Source organism: Sinocyclocheilus anshuiensis, unplaced genomic scaffold, assembly GCF_001515605.1.
Source record: "Sinocyclocheilus anshuiensis isolate Anshui unplaced genomic scaffold, SAMN03320099.WGS_v1.1 scaffold284, whole genome shotgun sequence".
Lineage (NCBI taxonomy): Eukaryota > Metazoa > Chordata > Actinopteri > Cypriniformes > Cyprinidae > Sinocyclocheilus > Sinocyclocheilus anshuiensis.
Window position 1 is genome coordinate 2,226,947 of NW_015554266.1, and position 18,878 is coordinate 2,245,824.

General features: G+C 37.9%; 1 protein-coding gene across 1 annotated transcript in view; it reads left to right on the top strand.

Annotated features, from left to right (window-relative positions):
* Positions 1-18,878, top strand: part of LOC107671284 (formin-like protein 2) — a 93,612-nt gene that overhangs the window by 33,547 nt on the left and 41,187 nt on the right. The window contains exons 2-3 of the mRNA XM_016464177.1: positions 6,054-6,137; positions 11,107-11,187. Coding sequence (XP_016319663.1) covers positions 6,054-6,137; positions 11,107-11,187 — 165 coding nt within the window. The remainder of the gene's footprint in view (positions 1-6,053; positions 6,138-11,106; positions 11,188-18,878) is intronic.

Genomic DNA, 18,878 nt, shown 5'->3' on the forward strand with positions numbered 1-18,878 from the left:
CAGTTTCAAGTTGTTCTGAACCTGTATGAATTTCTTTGTTCTCCTCAACATAAAAGAAGATATTTTGAACAATATTCGTAACCACCAGAAAGTTCTGGTCCCTGTTGACTCCAATAGTGTGTTTTTTTTCATACTATGGAAGTCATGGGGGCACAGAAATTATTCTAATTATTAATTAGTTTGGTTACCATTATTGTTCCAAATACAGTATATACGTATAGTGTTTGTAGGTCAATTTCTTTGTTCTATTGAAATTCATGACTGTTTACTTGTCTTCGGTAAGTTTGTTTTATTTTAATTTTTTTTGAGATATTGGAATTGGTAACAAGAATTATGAAATTGCAATGCATAAAAAATTTTGATTGGATAAAAATCCTATTTTAAGCTATATATATCATTATTGTGATGGGGGCCCTGCAGTAAGGCATAGCCCCGGGGCCCAGTGAGGTCTTAATGTCTGCCTACATTATATTGCATTAATCACTTTTGAACTAGCACCCAGAAGACCCTAGCAACCACCTAGTAGCACATTAAGAAAAACTCAGCAACCTCTATATAGCAATGGTGGGCAATACTCCAGTCATCTATTTATTATCTGTATTGAGAGAAAAAATAAAAAAGGATCCTCTGAAGCTGAGAATGTGAGAGTTTTTCAATGTCTCACCTCTGCTCTCTAGGGTGTAGTACGTCAGCTGCCATTAAAAGGTGTGGATGGTTTGAAAATGAAATGTTTTGAGTATTTTAAGAAGGTGAGGAGAGAGCTAAAAATTTCACACAGTGTGCCGAGTGTGGAGTGTGGCACACTGAGACTGCGATCGTTTTTGTAATGATGTGGTAGACTGTAAACCCAGCATCGCAAGGTGTTAAAGCTCTCTACATAAGAAAGAAACCTTCTTCCATTAAGCACACACATACACAAACACAATTGCTCTGTACAAATGTAACGTTTGTATGTGATGTGATGAACATCTGTGTAATCATGTGTGTATGTCTTCTACCCCACAAACACACACGCACACCCTGAGGGGTTAAAAGCACTGCCCTGTTTAAGCAGTGTGCCAGTGTTTGCCCCTGCTGTGTGCACTGATGTGGATGTGTAAATTGTGCTGTGCGTCGCACGTCTGTGTTGTTGTTTTTTTCAGGGATCAGGGAGAGAAAGGGAACAAAGAGGTGCTGGCGTGCCAGAGTCAGAAATATCTGCTATGGTTATTCTCAGCCCCAAACACCTTTTCACAGTGCTGTGTTACCAAGACATAAAAAAGAGAAAAGAGGCCTGATGAATGGCACTGATTTCAGTGTATTTCTTCTCAAAACATCCTTTCTTTGTGTCTTTTTGGCAGTTTTTACACCTGGTATGAGCCAACATGAAATCAAAATTGACCTTAAAGTGGAAGTGAAGCAGTCAGTCAAGTTTACATTATTTAGTAAACTGATTTCCACTTTAATAACTTATATATATAGCCCCGGGGCCCAGTGAGGTCTTAATGCGGCCCTGTCCATTAGGCGTATTTTCAATTTGCACAATTTGAAGGGTAATGGAAGACAATAACGGCCTATTGTTTCACCGCCGGAGCAGTTGTAGACAAGAATGACTCCTAAGCGATTGAGGTGTTCTGTTGTTGGATGTAATAATGAACATAACAGTCATCATTTACTCCCGACATTTGAGCCGCTGAAGACGCAGTGGATTACATTGTTTCTGAAGGGAATGCGCCCCCGATCTAGTGTTTGTAGGTCAATTTCTTTGTTCTATTGAAATTCATGACTGTTTACTTGTCTTCGGTAAGTTTGTTTTATTTTAATTTTTTTTGAGATATTGGAATTGGTAACAAGAATTATGAAATTGCAATGCATAAAAAATTTTGATTGGATAAAAATCCTATTTTAAGCTATATATATCATTATTGTGATGGGGGGCCCTGCAGTAAGTCATAGCCCCGGGGCCCAGTGAGGTCTTAATGCGGCCCTGTCCATTAGGCGTATTTTCAATTTGCACAATTTGAAGGGTAATGGAAGACAATAACGGCCTATTGTTTCACCGCCGGAGCAGTTGTAGACAAGAATGACTCCTAAGCGATTGAGGTGTTCTGTTGTTGGATGTAATAATGAATATAGCAATCGTCATTTACTCCCGATATCAGAGCCGCTGAAGATGCAGAGGATTACATTGTTTCTGAAGGGAATGCGCCCCCAATCTACATAAATGCGTCTATCTTCACGCGAATCATTCGTGATCCAGCTTCACCTCCAGAAGAAGTGAGTGTAAGGTTTTTTAATTAATCTTTGCAAATCGCATTTCCTAATAATGTGCTAGTTAGCGAGTTTAACGATGAATGTGGCTAAAGTTTACCGTTTCTCAGAGAGCGGCTCGGAAGAGAGGGGCGGGGTCAGCAGAGCTCATTTGCATTTAAAGTGGCATGCAAGGAAGCAGCTCGCTATGAACAGAGCTGTTTTTGACAGGGTAAAAACTGTGTTGTTTTACACTACCATTGAGAAATTTTAACCAAACTATGCTACAGACTTTTCATTAAGACCCTAAAGAATCATATCAACTTGTGGAAAATGGGCATCCCATGAGCCCTTTAATATGTGCTTTATAAGTACTAAGAAACAGCCAATATGCTAGTAATATGCATGCTAGTAAACAACTAGCTAACAGTAAGAATTTGTCCCTAAATTAAAGTGTTACAAAAAATTGTAATAAATATGTTCAGACTTTGTAATTAGATTTTCTATCCACTTAAACCTAATAAATAGTGCAGAATAGTTCACAGATATAAAAACCTACATACCTCCTGAAAGACTGGAATTGGTGGTTTGAGCCCAGCTCTTGTTTTGGTGTGTAATATGCATCAGACGGTCAGTGAGCGGGCTGTGGGCGGTTGTCTAATTATCCATCTGCAGGCCTCAGAAGCTTCTACATTTGGAAATATAATTAACTCTATCAAATATAACAAATAATCTGCCCTGTCTGGATATGTTGTTTCACCAGGAATTCTAGTGAATCGTACATCGCGTGTCTCTGAAACATTAAAGATAGATCAAGGTGTTACTCCTGTGTAGGTTGGGCGGGTTGTTTTGTAAAACTTGAACTTGGCATGAACTGGCATGGTTGATCAGCTCTGCGAACACATGTATTTGTCCAGCATATGGCTTTGCCCATCAAATATCGGTCTGCAGATCTTTATTTAATTTGTCAGACATATGGCCTTGCAGATTAGATTTAGGTTTCTCTGTTGTCATAGCGATATCATATTACACAGCCTTCATCAGCATGTCTGTCCACAAGCACAGAACCAGAAGTGATGTGTTTTGCTGTTCAGAGAGAAAGAGAAGCTCCTCTCTGTTCTCTCTGCTCTTCATTTTAACATTTAATCTGTCTGTAGTTTGTTTTTTAGTGGGTAGCATTTAATATACAGACTTGTGCTTCATTGTATTGAATGTGCACTTGTAGTGAACTTTAAGTATTAAAAATCGTAAAGTGTGTTATTTGATACTACATTTAAAGTTATGATATTTTAAATGTAATGGAGTTCAACTTCATCATTACAAATATGTAATAAAATGCATGACACACAACTGTACATTTTAATTTATCCTAAATGCATTTAGTACATTCAACAGTACACTTTGGCTGGCAACATAAGTAATTATAAAATTACATATAATGATGTCCTTAAGTCCTACTTACATGTAAGTGGGTCAAAAAGTACTCTAAAGTTCAGCTAACTGCATTTAATAGAAATGTATATGTGTGTGTGGCATGTATCGCACTGTTAGCTTAGCAACATGCTAATGGCTAACTCTATTGGAATGAGTTATGAGTTAAATCTCTTGCATGCTTCACATGTGGAGTACTCTGTGTTCGGTGCAGAGAGAGAGTGTTTCAAATCAGTCACTTGTGAGGTTCGATTTCAGTTAGGATGCTCCATTAGTAGGCAGATGCCTAGGCAGTTGATAGTCAAGCAGTTCAATTTAGGTTTTAGAACAGAGATAATGTCTTCATATTAAAAAGTGCTATTGAAACAATGTTCAGAACCATTACAATGGCTTGCTTTTGTGCGTATAGATCAGATTTTAAGTGTTGGGTTTCCCTCTGGCCAACAGCTGCTGTGTTGAGGCTGGAAAACACAACATAGCCGTCTACTTTAAAGCGACTCCCTGCTCTGGAAACCTACAGAGAAATAACAACAAGAGCAGCCCACGTCTACGCACACAGATAAACAGTATGGCTCCCGTACCACAGGTTTTTCCAAATTAAGATGTCATTTAACAGCGCTGGATTAGTTTCGCATCAGCACACGGTTGGAGAGGGAGTCATGTGTTTGTGTTGGGGTGGGTGGTGTACAGTTGACTCTGAAGGGTGGGGTACGGATGGGGCTCTGGTGACTGCAGTATTTTGGGGGAGTTCCATGCAGCAGATGTGTGAAAGTAGGGCAGACGTAGAGGACAGTGCTTGTGTAAGAGGTGGAGGCCTGATCTCAGCACATGTTTGGAGTTTGAGCGCACACATGTGCAGATGGTCTGTATGTTTGAGCATAAACATCTCCACAGGCCAGCACAAAGTCACTCCCTATTGAAAAAGACTAAGCAACAGCGCATTAGTAAAACTGCTGTAGTGAAAATTGTCTTGGATTGATTAAGTTATGTATTTTCTCTGATTATAGAGCATCACCTACTGTACTTTTTAAAAAGGACTTGGTTCTGGAATTAGCCTATATATCCCTTTCGTTTTCTTCATAGAGACTGTGAAAAAAAAGTGAAGAGTTCATAGGACCAAATCTTGTATACTTTTTTTTTTTCAAATACTAGATCCTAGTTCTAGCTTTTGACAATAAATAAATGAATACGTAAGTAAGTAAATAAATGAAAGATGAAAAGAAAGAAGTACAAGACTTGATTAGTGTGTCGTGATTATACAAAAGGAGCAACAGATATTTTCTTACGTATTGTGTCTGTTATCTAAGTGTAACAGATTATTGAAAAGAAGAAGAAATGTAGAAATGTAGGACAGGGATTTCTATGCATTCAGGGTTGTACTTATATAATCCATTGTCATAGCTGAAACAGCCTCTGCCACTTGTTCCCATGTGTACACCTCCTACTTTCCATCCTGATATAATCAGCCTCCCAAGGAGAATTGTCTTCCCTGCAATAATAATTTCCTCAATGAGAACGTGCAGCTTTCGCCTATTGAAGTTTTTCTTTTCCTTCATATCACATGAACCAAATGATTTCCAGTTTCCAATGTTGTTAAACTAACACATCTTGCAGCCTTTACATTTGAATGATTGTGAAGCTTGATACTTAAATAAAGGTTTAAAAATGACTTGGATGTAGATTTCTCAGTATTGAGTTTGTTGTATTACACCAGAGGTTCCCAACCCTGGTCCTTGAGGCACCCCAACACTGCACATTTTGCATGTCTCCTTTCTCTGACGCACCAGTTTCAGGTCTACTGTCATTCAATTCATTTTTTAAAAATATGCTCCTAAGAATGTTTTTCAAGAATTGCTCTTAAATTCTTTCGAGTTCCTAACAGTCAATTTTTGCTTTTACTTTCTTAACTTCTTTCTTAAGATTTTTTTCTGAATCCGCCCCCTGATGACTTTTTCTTTCCACACTGATGGGAGTGTTTTATAACAGTATTAATTCTTGAGTTGAGCAGCTCTCGCTGCTGTCTGTAGAGGAAGAAGATGCTGGCAAAGCAGACACACAGCCCCATGTGTCTCCTCTTCTTCTGCTGAACCTGCACAATTTACACACAGTCATTTTTTCTAATACTATGAGTTTGTTATAAATGGGGTGAATTTATTTTTAAGGGGTCAGACAAACACACATTCTTCAACTTCAGCTAATTTTTCACTGCACTGCATTTAAAGCACACTTTACTTCTTAAATGTTGAATCTGTGAGATGTGCATTGCTATAAGTCATTCTTTATTTTTTTGTCATTACTCCAGTAAACATATAGAGACACTCTTGTTTGTCTGATAGCTGTGGAAGTTGCAGGAGTTTAACCTAACTTCACTCTCTCTTTGTGTCTTTACACAGAACTCAATGAACTTGCCTCCAGACAAAGCAAGATTACTACGGCAGTACGACAATGAGAAGAAATGGGAACTCATTTGTGACCAGGTAATGCATTCTCTCGTTCTCTTACCTCCTCCATTCTCACAGTCTTTCATCTAGAGTAAAGTTCAGCTAGCAGCTAAAGAAATAAAGTCATACAGGTTTGAAACGATATGAGGTTGAGTAAATGATCACATAATTTTAATTTATGGTTAAACTTTAACATGGTGCCACATATTGTGCCCCATGGAAATGAATTCCACCAGTCCCAGTCATGTATTTCAGGTTTTACCATGCATTTCATTAGAACAAGTGTGGGCTCACTGTACTACACTGAGTCATTGTTTGTTCATCAGGTGACCTTGTGGCCCTGCAGACATAACATATTGTCTCAATCGTGTTCTCATGAAGACAACACAACTCGTCTGTCTGTTGTTTGTTTTCTATTCATCTTCCACTGTGTTTGTCCCATCCAACCAGTGATATTGACAGAAATGGTGAACTGTACTGGCCATCATGTGACCTCGCTGATAGTTATTCTGTATGTTGAGATCACATGACCTGCCATGTTGATCAAGTTACTAAAAATGCTAACAACTTATTTTAAGAACCAATTCCCACGACTAACTAGTTGCTTATTAGCATGCATATTACTAGCATATTGGCTGTTTATTAGTACTTATAAAGCACATATTGTTGCCTTATTCTGCATGACCATATTTTAGATCTCTTACCCCACACCTAAACTTAACAACTACCTTACTATTAATAAGCAGCAAATTAGCAGTTTATTGAGGGAAAACTCTTAGTTCATAGTGAATGTGTTCCGTATTCTAGTGTTACCCTAAAAACAGTAACAATAATAATAGGTGTGCTTTGTATAGCACTTTTGTAACTTAGAAAAATACGCTTGCCCATTTTTTATACTAACTACTGTATAAAAAATGCTATGTTGTCTCATACTTCTACCCTTCTGTTCCATACAATACACTCCAGACCCTAAGAAGAGGTTTGCTCTTGTGTTACTTTCACACACACACACACACACCGGCCACATGTTCAGTGTCAAAGTGATAGCAGTGACTGATATGTTGTGTATGTGCAGGGGCCTTGTGTTGTTTTGAATGGAACTAGGTCTCTTCCTCTTTCCTGTTATGTGCTGCTGTTGATTGGCTGTTGCCAAGGAAAACATCCAAATGTGTGAGAGAATGGAATACACATTTGATTTAGTATATATTAAAATTATTAGTATGTATACTTATTATACATAAACTATTAATAATGATCATTAAAATAATCATTCTTAATCAAAAATGATTAATAATAATTTTTACTTAAATTCTGTAGCACTTCCTTTGTAAGGTTTGTAGTCTTTGCTAATGAGCTGATGATCTGAATCAGGTGTGTTTGATTAAAGAGACATGCAAAATGGACATTGTCTTTGGCGCTCCAGGAACAAGACTCAAAACCACTGCCCTAAAGCCTGGCTCACACTACAGGATTTTTAGCCCCGATTTTCCCCTCCCGAGAATCGGAGCAAAAATCTTGTCGAGCACCTCGATCGGTCCCGCGTTCGGCACTGATTATCTGGTAATGTGAGGCATTCACCGATTGAATCTTGCACCTCCCGATCTGCTCATACACAAATTGGGGCCGCCCCAATCATATCAAACATGTTTGATATTTAGGATTTAAATCGGGATGACGACGGCTATATGATTACATCAGTAGCCTACTTTCTCAATAGCCAATGCGCCACCGCAAAACAGCTGCTGTACGGCTCCATTGGATAGTGGAGACGGCTTAAACTGCTTCTTGAAGTTTTGTAGTAACACAACTGTCTGTATAATGTGTCAAAAACGTATCACAACTGTAAGGAGAAGGAGATGCGCTGGGGTGAAATCGCCTCAGTTTTGAACGTATGGGGTGAGTGCAGAAAGCTGCTAGCAAGCTAGCTAACATATGTAAACATCACTGAAATAGAAATGACGATCTGCTGCGTGAGATCACGTGAGGCGCTCCCTCTGGTACGATAATCTTAATATCTTGTAGTGTGTAATGCACCACGATTTTCAAATCTTGTAGTGTGTGCATGTTTAAGATCTGAGTGAAGATAATCTGCAAAGATTCTCCTTATGTGTGTGCTGCAACCAGATTTCATAATCGGTTAGGATTTTAAAACTCCTGTAGTGTGAGCCAGGCTTTAAACACAACTGACAAGATTATGGACACACGGACAGACTTGTGGACTTATGTTGATATACCTGCCCTCAATTACATTTTGCATTTTAACTGTGTAAGTCTGTGTAGAAAATGTAAAATACTGTTAATGAGCAAAAAATATATTTGCTTGGATCATGGTGTTTACAACGTGTATTTAGCAAATATTTCAAACGCATGTTGATTTGTTTGACTGAATGCCAGTATCTGTGTCCTCACACTGTTGGCCAGTTGATAGTAGTTTAGTCTGAATGCTGACTAATCTCTCTTAGGAGAATTTCGAGCAGTGTGCTACCCTAACCCTAATCTGTCAACCCAGTTCTTAAACTCTAAAAAACAAATGTATTGGCTCATAAATAAATAAATAATGCAGTTTGCATCCATCTTTTAGGGCAACTTCTAATTAAATTATGTTCAACCAATGAACTACACTGAGATGGAGGACCTTAATTAGTAGTGTAGACACAATTTAGTATAAAGTTGTAGTCTAAAGTCATAAAAATAGTCAAGTCAAGTCACCTTTATTTATATAGCACTTTATAGAATACAGATTGTGTCAAAGGAGCTTTACAGTGTTAAACAGAAACATAGTTTGTCAATAATGCAAGAGGACAATAACAAAAAATGTTTCAGTTAAAGTCAGTTAATGGATTATTCAGTGATGTCATCATCCAGTTCAGCTCTCTTGCAATAGTATCTGTGCAATCAAGCCGACAATTAATATTGCCAGAAATTGTGTCCCCAACTAAGCAAGCCAAAGGCAACAGTGGCAAGCAACCAAAACTCCATCGGTGACAGAAATGGAGAAAAAAACCTTGGGAGAAACCAGGCTCAGTCGGGGGGACAGTTCTCCTCTGGCCAGACGAAACCAGCATGGCGTGGTTTAATTCCAGGCTGCAACACAAGTGAAGAGAACTTGTCTGGTTTCCGTGGTCTTGTCCCAATGGCCGTTTAGTTGAAGAGGTCTTCGCAGGGGATCTGTCTCTGGGGCTTTTCTAGTTGACATGGTCTCCGCTGACATTCAGGGCTGTAGAGGTCGTTTCTATAGATGCTGATCCACCATCTGGTCTGGATACAGACTGGATCTGGGTGGCTACGGTGACCTCGGAATAAGAATGAAACAGACTAATATTAGCGTAGATACCATTCTTCTTACTATATTACGAGTACATAGGGTGTTATGGGAAGTGTTCCCGGTTCAAGTTGACCTAATTAATGCAACCTAACAATCCTTTAAATAATTTGAATTATAGAAATGTGATAGTGTGTTATGTGTATGCCAGGTTAAAGGTTCTTTAATCTAGATTTGGGCACTAAATAGGAAAAGGATCTGCTGCAAGCAGTTGATTTTGATATTCTAGGTATTATCAAATGGCCAGAGCTTTGAGATCGCAGTGGACGTGAAGGACTATAATGCTATATGAACTTGTTCCATTACTGAGGAGCTAAACCATTCAAGTAATTAGAGCAGCCATCAAGTGTTAGACAGTGTTTTAGGTTATTACATGCAGAGATTTTTGGTCCTATAATTAAAACCTCTGGGGTTTTTTTTCAGAAAATAGCAGTAGGAAATTACTAGTCATCCAGTTTTTTATGTCAACTATGCATTCCGTTAGTTGTGCGAATTAGTATGTGTCATCGGGCCGCAAAGAAATATAGAGCTGAGTATCATGAGCATAACAGTGAAAGCTAACACCAAGTTTCTTGATGATATCTCCCAAGGGTAACATGTAAAGTGTGAAAAGCAACGGTCCTAGTACTGAGCTTTGTGTTACTCCATACTGTACTTCTGATCGATATGATATGTCGTCATTCACTGCTACAAATTGATGGCGGTCAGATAAGCAAGATTTGAACCATGACAATGCAAGTCCACTAATGCCAACCTAATTTTGTAGTCTACTCAATAGTGTCAAACGCAGCGCTAAGATCCAGTAGCACTAATAGAGAAATACACCCACGATCGGATGATAAGAGCAGGTCATTTGTAACTCTGATGAGAGCAGTCTCAGTACTATGATACGGTCTAAATCCTGACTGGAAATCCTCAGAGATATTATTTCTCTCTAAGAAGGAACATAGCTGAGAGGATACTGCCATATTATTATTATTTTTATTTTATTTATTTTTTTTGCAGCCATGCATTGAGTTGTGATAATAGGTCCACTGAATTAATTTTATGATCACACAGAGACTGATATTATTTAACATATCAGTGTGATTTGTTAAACTGTATTTTTTTGTTTACTGTTTCCTAGTTGTGTTCAGAACTTGTTCTGAAGAGGTGTTTCACATACTTTTAATGTGTGTATGTGCACTGTGAACAATCTCTCTCATAACTTTATAATTGTCTCAAATAACACTACAGTACTTTGGTCATTGCAAAATTAGCAATTCAACTCCTATATATGAAGTGAACAATGCAGAGTCGCACATGATCCTTAACACTCCATTGAAGATGATGTACTGAGAGCAGTCTCAGTACTATGATACGGTCTAAATCCGTATCATAAATAATATCACTCTATAAGAGTAAGAACATGTTTTAATAATGTCACAATGAATGCTAGGATATCAGAAACGCTTAATAAACATCAACATTATCAACATTAAATTGATCAGCCATTTTTGTTAATTGGGACAACATTATGTGAATATTAATTGTAATTCAGATTTATTGTTATCTGTGACTCAAAAAAGACCCACAAATTGGATAAACCTACACCACATCCCTCACACACCTAGAACTAATATGACAATTACTGACTTTATACTCTAAAGTCAGTAAAATTATGAACACATCTCTCTTTTCCAGGAACGATTCCAGGTGAAGAATCCTCCTCACACATACATCCACAAGTTGCAGAGTTATCTTGACCCGGCCGTGACCAGGAAGGTGAGTTCAGGTCTCATTCCCTCAAATCCAGTGTGGAGCGGCGTGTGCGTGTGTGTTAAGGCTGAGATGGGTGACCTCACATGAAAAATACCTCCTGATAACTCAGTTATCTTGGCTAGAGTGCTGTCCTTATAGCTACACTACAACAGCTGAGTATGGAGAGGAACAGCAGGCATTCTACTTCCTGCTGGGGTAAACCTTACTTCCTGCTAGGTCAAACTTGATTCCAGTGATTGAGATCAAATGCTTCACAGCTGATTTCTGATGTAGGGAAAGTGTCTAACCTTAAAGGTGTCATACAGTATCGTGGAGGAATCAGGTTTTACAGAACTCAAAACTTAATACTTCCTTCAAAACATCTGTTTATTGAAACTGAGCCGTTCTGAACTTTTACAACGTTGTAATGTCAACAATGTCAAACAGGTGGATAAAAGAACACATGATGGATTCAGTATATATAAAACATACTATGCAGATGAATTCAAAATATGAACGCCAGTTCACTTTAAGCATTTTCCCGTAGAAATCCCATGCAATTTAGTATCTTGTGTTTATATTCTAGGTTCATCTGCATGCCTGTATATAGTATGCATCATCAGTAAGGTTGATTTTGATTTTTAATACCACTGTCTTAATGCATTTGGGCACATAAAGCTTTTTTAACATTTTAGAATGTCCCACTGTTTTTAGTGATTAAATATTACATTAAAATACTGTGGTGGGTGCTCTATATGGATCACAAGTGCCTAAAACTTGCAGTTTATTGACTTTTTTAATCTAAATAATCATGGCTTGAACAGATGGAAAATTGACAGGTTTGTTCTGCAGTTCTGTAGATGTTTTGCCCTCTTGGTCTGTGCACAAATCACATGACTGAAAACTATGAATTACCCCTAAACATCAGACCAACTAAAGATTAGAGTAAAATGTGGTAGAGTCCACTAAACCTAGACTCAGGTAGCCAGACTTCTAACTTGCACCATAAAGATTGCAGTTTATTCAGGCCAAGAACTGCCCACTTGGTGAAGAAGAGACTGTCTGATTAACAAGTAAAGTGACCAACCGTTTGTTTGTTTGTAGACGAACATGGAACATTTTAATTTATGCAAATAATGGTACAACGTGCCTCAAATAAAGATTTGACCTTGAATCCCAAATTTTGGCAAATCCAGTAATTACTTCTTTTCCAGAAGTGCTTTTTCAGGACATTTTAGTTTTCTTGTATACAATTTACATGCAATATATGCAATATTCTAGACAGTCAGTGAACAGACTCAGGCAGTCTGTGGCCTTGCGGTCAGAGGTTGAGACCAGCTGTATCTTGTGCTTTGCTTGGCAGTGTGTAGCACCTTCCACTCTGCATATCCTTCTGAAGACTCCTAACATAAAAAATGAGTGGATATTAATTTGATCTTAACAGTTTGAGCAGCACATTTCAGCACTGATTTTTTGTGATTCTTTGCAAAGATGTTATTATTGTACGAAAGGGCAGTTGGAAATACATGCCTCTACCTACATTTTTGCAAAACTCAAAAAAAGGTACCTATGCAGACAAATTGCTGCAGTTTTCAGTTGAAATGAACACTAGAGGCAGTAAATCTCAAAATCAGCTTTTATTCCTTTTCACAAAGTATGATTTACAGGGCCAGGGTTTTGATTAAGAAAGCCTAATTTTCGCACAATTAATTGCACAATATTACATTATGACTTCAAACCAATTTTAACATGCTGCGAGATTTGAAAACTGATACTTTTAAATGTTAGTGTCACATCTATCAGTGTTACGGGGCTGACAAGACGTGAGACGTGCGGATCCATGTGCAAGCTTTTATTGAAAGCAGAAGAGGTCAGAAACATAGGCAGGGTCGAACAATGGCAAACAGGTATATGGCGGGCAAGACACAAGAATAATCCTAGGGCTAGCGTGGGTCTTCGATCGGCGAACAGTATCCAGAGGGCTTGACAAGAGGGGTAATCCGTAAATGTGAGCAAAAGTCCAGGCGAGGAGCAAACACAGTCCGAAAACAGCAAGCAAAGGGTCAATCCAAGATACGTGGCAAGAATCAGGAACCAGGGAAACAGGCAAGGTAAGACGATGACTAGACTATGCAAGCTAGAGCAAGCTCCGTAAAGTAGCTATCACAATGATAAATGCTAAACAATACTCGGCAGTTGAAAGGAGTGAGATTGAGTGTTAAATAGTGAGTGAGTGATATGAAACAGCTGTGTGCAATCAGTGCTGTGCAATCAGTGCTGTGTGCAATCAGTGTAATGAATGATGGGATATGTAGTCCGGGGTGCTATGCAACAGTGTGTAGTGCGAGAGTCAATGAAATGGAAAGGGTGACCTCTGATGGCTAGCAGACGGAAATTCATGGACCGGATACGTAACAATCAGGTAGGTTTAGGGTTGGGTTTATCTTGTTTCCAACAAGATAAAGCATGAACCTTTTAATTCTGAACCACCACAATATGTATCTGAAGCAATGTAATAAAAACTACCTGGTCTCATGGCAAAAACATACCTGGGGCACTTTTTTCGCGAGACGCGAATTACGTACCAGTAAGTACATATCACTGCAGTTTCCAAAATAAATGAACACTAGAGGCAGTAAAACTCCGACACCTTTTATTCCTTTTCACACAAATTGACAGAGGTTTGATTAATAAAGTGTAATTTTCGCACAGTTACTTGAAGAATATTATGTTATGACTTCAAAACAATTTTAATATGCTGGAAGATTTGAAAACTGATGCTTTTGAACGTTAGCATCGCACATATCCAGCTTCATATCTATGGGTTTTCATAGACGGTAGGTTTGTTCGGTAGCTCATGGAGTACGGAGACGTACTTAAGAGATGAGGAGCTCCAGTTCGAATCCTGTGTAACTACGGATCGACAAAACAGTTTATATCAGTTTTGCATTTGTTAACACTATCGGGTAGGTTTAGGGTTGGGTTTGGTGTAGGCCATATTTCCAACACGATAGAGCATTAACTTTTAGCGACAGTCCATGGATATTTGAATTCTGAACCGTCGCAAAATGTACCTGAAGAAACGTAATAAAAACACAGCAATACGTAACTATATCAACTTAATAAAAACGTACCAGGGTTCACATATTGAACGCGTGTTTTAGCGCCACTCAGTGGACATTTCTCTTTGAAACTGCGGCAAAACGTGCAGTACGGTACGTAAAAACGGTGTTGCAGAAAAGTACCAAGAGGTACGTATTTTTATGAGACCAAGTTGAATAAAAACATGGCCACCAACACGTATAGAACGTGAATTTCGGTGTTGCAGGAACGTCACCACAAACAAGTATTTCAAATGAGCCTGGGATGTTAAATCTACATTGAACTCAAGCAAAATGGTGTTTACATTTAATTCAATTCAAGTTTATTTGTATAGAGCTTTTCACGATACAAATAGTTGCAAAGCAACTTTACAGCAAATTAAGTTTCTACAATATTTAGTGGTAGCTTATCAGTGGTGACTGTCAGTTAATGTACATATGGCAGAAATGTACGGAAAAAATCAATTAAAGACGTAATCAAACAGACGATGAACACTATTAACAGCAATTATTATATGATGCAATCAAACTTATAGCAAAATTTGGTAGTTCTGTATGTTGTTTCTGGGTTGGCATCATCTGAGGTCCTCTGAGGGGTTGGCATCATCTCTTCTCAGGTGTTCTGGATCCAGACTGAAGCTTGTGTAAATCCTAGTTACCACGGATGTCAATTCCGTGGCAGAAACAGAGAAACAAACAGAGACATAATTAGCGTAGCTGCTGTTCCAACCAAGCAAAAAAGGAAATGGTCAGTAACATCATCACTTTGAGTTACGATATCTATATCAGTAAGATCAATTCCATGCGATATAATTAAATCTAGCATATGATTAAAACATGAGTGGGCCCGGTGAGGTTTTGCTTGACTCCAAAAGAGTTTATTAGGTCAGTAAACGCAAGTCCTAATGCATCATTTGTATTATCAACGTGAATGTTAAAATCTCCAACAATTAGCGCATTTACATGTAAAAAAAAAAAAAAGAAAAGAGAAAAAAAAAACTTAAAGAATTGATAATTTGGCTCAAAACCTTAAGTGGGACCTTGGTGACATTATGATCAAATATTATGATGTCACCCCTGATGATAAGTCATAAAAACTTTGACCTAAAAAAAAAAAAAGAAAAGAAAAGAAAAAGCTATGAGACAAGGGGAGATGAGAGAGAAAAATAAGGAGAGGAGTTGGAAGAAGGGATAAGGGACCGGAAATGAATTGAACACAGATGTGATTAAATATTAAAGGTCAGATATTGTTGTGTTTATGTAATGTGGAATCTGAAGGTGTTCTTGAGCTGATCTCATGGGCGTAACACGCCGCCGGCGGCTGACATCATGTCCCTAAGCTGTCAGAAAGACAGAACAAGAAAGAAATAAAACAGAGACCATGGGATGAGGGATTATTAGGGGATGTGGTGAAAGAGAAAAGGAGGACGAAAGACTTGAGACACATAACAAAAACAGAAGGAAACAGAACGATCCAGGGAAAGTAGAGGATGAATATAATGGAAGTGAGAAACAGACAGAGATGGAGGGAGAGAGTTACGACTGTACTTTCTGGCAATGGCTCTTTTCTGCAGACGTGAACAATTGTTACTTTGTGTGTGCTGAGAGCTTTGCATACGGTGCATTCCACACGCGGCTCTCGGCCAATGGGATCGCAGCAGGAAGAGGGTCATTCCAGAGGGTCCTGAAGAATGTCTGTACCATCGATTCCATTCCAGGATGACCTCTCTGGAGAACTGCTTTCTTTTTCCCATTCTCTTTCCCTCTCTCACTCTCCGCAGCTGGGAATGCTTAAAGTCGAGGTGGGAGCGTGAGCTCTGCGCACACACTGAAAACACACACTGCACTCCACATGTGCCAAACACACCCACGCTGGGAACAACAGAGCACACACTCCCCTCTTTTTCTCCATACTCACCATTTCAGTTGGTTTTATGCATCTGTCTAGTTCACTTTGTCCCTCACTTTGTCTCAATTTCCATAATATCCATCCGAAATGTGAGTTTGAATTAGAATAAGTGTGTAACATATTATATTATAGTAGAATAGTAGGCCAAAAGTGCTCAGGCTGTTCAATTTTTCAAGGGGATTTTTGAGTTGTGATGGTTTGTGATGTATGCTTTTAATTGAAAATATAATGAACTTTAAAAGTCAGTTTGAACTGGCATTTACTACACGTTTTACTTCTGTAATTTGACAAATGAAACTGGATATTCAATAAGGGAAAAATAAAGGACATGATTTTATTTTATCCAGGCATTGATTGGATGGTGAATATGTGTCTCTTGGTGAGGAGAGGTTAAAATATGGTGACCATACGTCCTCTTTTGCCGGCCAGGATTTCTAAATTGTCTGGGTTTTAGCTTTGTTTTCCATACAGATGTGCTCTCTACAGTCCTCATTTTGCTTTGACCATTCTTTGTAGATCCCACTTTCTCACACGCCGCGATTGGTTGATTATGTGCAATGCCTGCACACTATTGGTCAAACTACTTCTTAGTCATTACCTTAAGCAAGTATGAAAACAATAGTAAAACAAAGCCAAAACCCCAACACACTTAGAAATCCTGGCCTAGACTTGTCTGGGGAAAAGAGACAAACGAGGATGTCAGTGACAACATGTCATTTCAGAGGCAATGCAAGTTACATTGTTTTCCTTTTAATAGAATAAAACCAGGAACATGCATTAAGAAAGTAAATATAATATTTGTTTTTCATCTTGACTTTTAATTGATGGAATTAGCTAGATGCTAATTTGTAAACAAATGGGTGTGAGTTATCAAGGCATAATTTTATAGCATGGTTACATGTCCCAATATTGGTGTAGACTATTATTTTGTACTTAAAAGTATATACATTCCTATAACCAGCTAAATGCATACTTGAAGTATATACGTAGTATAAGAATGTGAATTAAGTGTGTTAATACATGTCTCCGTCTTTCTGTCTGTTGCTGTCTCCATCCCTCCCGCTTTTTCACTGTCATTCCCTCTCTAACACCCTTCAATGCAATCATTTCAATGTCTGACATCAGTGAATCAGACTGAATATTAATGCCTGGCCTGCCACTCATTGTCATGGCTGCCGTCTAATTAGTGTTGCAGAACTGCAGCAGCAGTTTCCAGTTAAGATTTGGCAGCATATCTCGTTCAACTGATGAAAGCCCTCTCATTGGACGGCGGTTTCACATGCATTTCACCTGACATGTGATTGGGTCGGCCACAAAGCCACTGTAACCATGGCTACAGAGAACAAAACTGGGCCCACAGTTTGGACTCAATGTTATTATGAGACTAACTGGAGAAAGCAACCAAATACAAACCATTACTTTGAGCATTTTATTCAGTCCTTTAATTTTTTATGATGCCAGAGTTTTTAGTTGAGTGACCAAGTCAGGATCATTGTTGAATTCACCCAATTATGTTTCATTTAAGAATCACTTTGTCTCAGATTTTCAAGTAATAGGTAAAAATGAATGAGTCAAATGTATATAATTTAAAAGAAGTAAAAATAGAGGTAAATGAAGCAATTGTTAACAAACATAAAGAGTATGTCTGAGTTCATACTGAGCTCTTTTGATTGCAGAATTTGGCATCTTGGAAAATCTGAGCACAGTTTGAGACATTGTTGAGATCTCTCCATAAAACTCTACATATTTGTCTGGTTTAAACCTGTTTCAGTTTGTCTAAAAAAAAAAAAAAGTTTAAATTATATTTTTCACTTGATGTGCAAAACACATACAGGATAGCTTTACAGACTATTTCCATATTATAGATAATTTAGCTTTTATAGTCATTTATATTTAGTATTTATAGTAAAAAAAAAATAAAATAAAGTAATAATAGTAATAATAATAAAATATAGATTAGGTATGTAGTATTTATAATAAATAATCTTTTTTTAAGTTGTATGAATGTTTTACTCTGGGAAAATTTGGAACATTTTTTAATATAAAATCAAAATCTAAGGTTTGAACCAAGCCATATATATATATATATATATATATGGTTTGTTAAAATGGTAGGAGTGGGGTAATTTGAGCGAAAAGTCCTGGGGTAAGTTGAGTCAGTGGCTCACACCTTCTTATGATTATAAAGTATCATTTTACTGTAATTCTACATTATATTTAATTCATTTTAGACCAAATTTTTTTTATTTTGTTATGTGTTTTGAACTTGCTTTTGTTCTGAAAATTTTAAATAGGCCTTGTTTATAAAAATTGGCCATTGAAGTTTTTTATGAAATTGTATTTGCCTGCAACATTTATTTTGGATGTTGAGTACTATTAGCCCAGTTCTGTAAGGTCAATTACATCCATCCATTCTACTATCCAGAACTTTTTGTCCTTATTAGGGTAGCAGGGAGCTGGATCCTAACCCAGCGTCTTGAGCCACAGGTAGGGAAACTCCCTGGATGAATGCCCTTCCATCACAAGGCTCACACATAGATTTTAAGAAGTCATTTTTATTGAATTTCTCTTCCTTTGATATAGTACGAGGTGAAAATGTTCAAGTGTTCAAATGTTCAAATGTTCAAGTTGGACCCATTACTGTCATGTGCTTGCTTTAAACACGCCATAAATGAAACTGGCTCAACTCACCCCGCTCTCCCCGA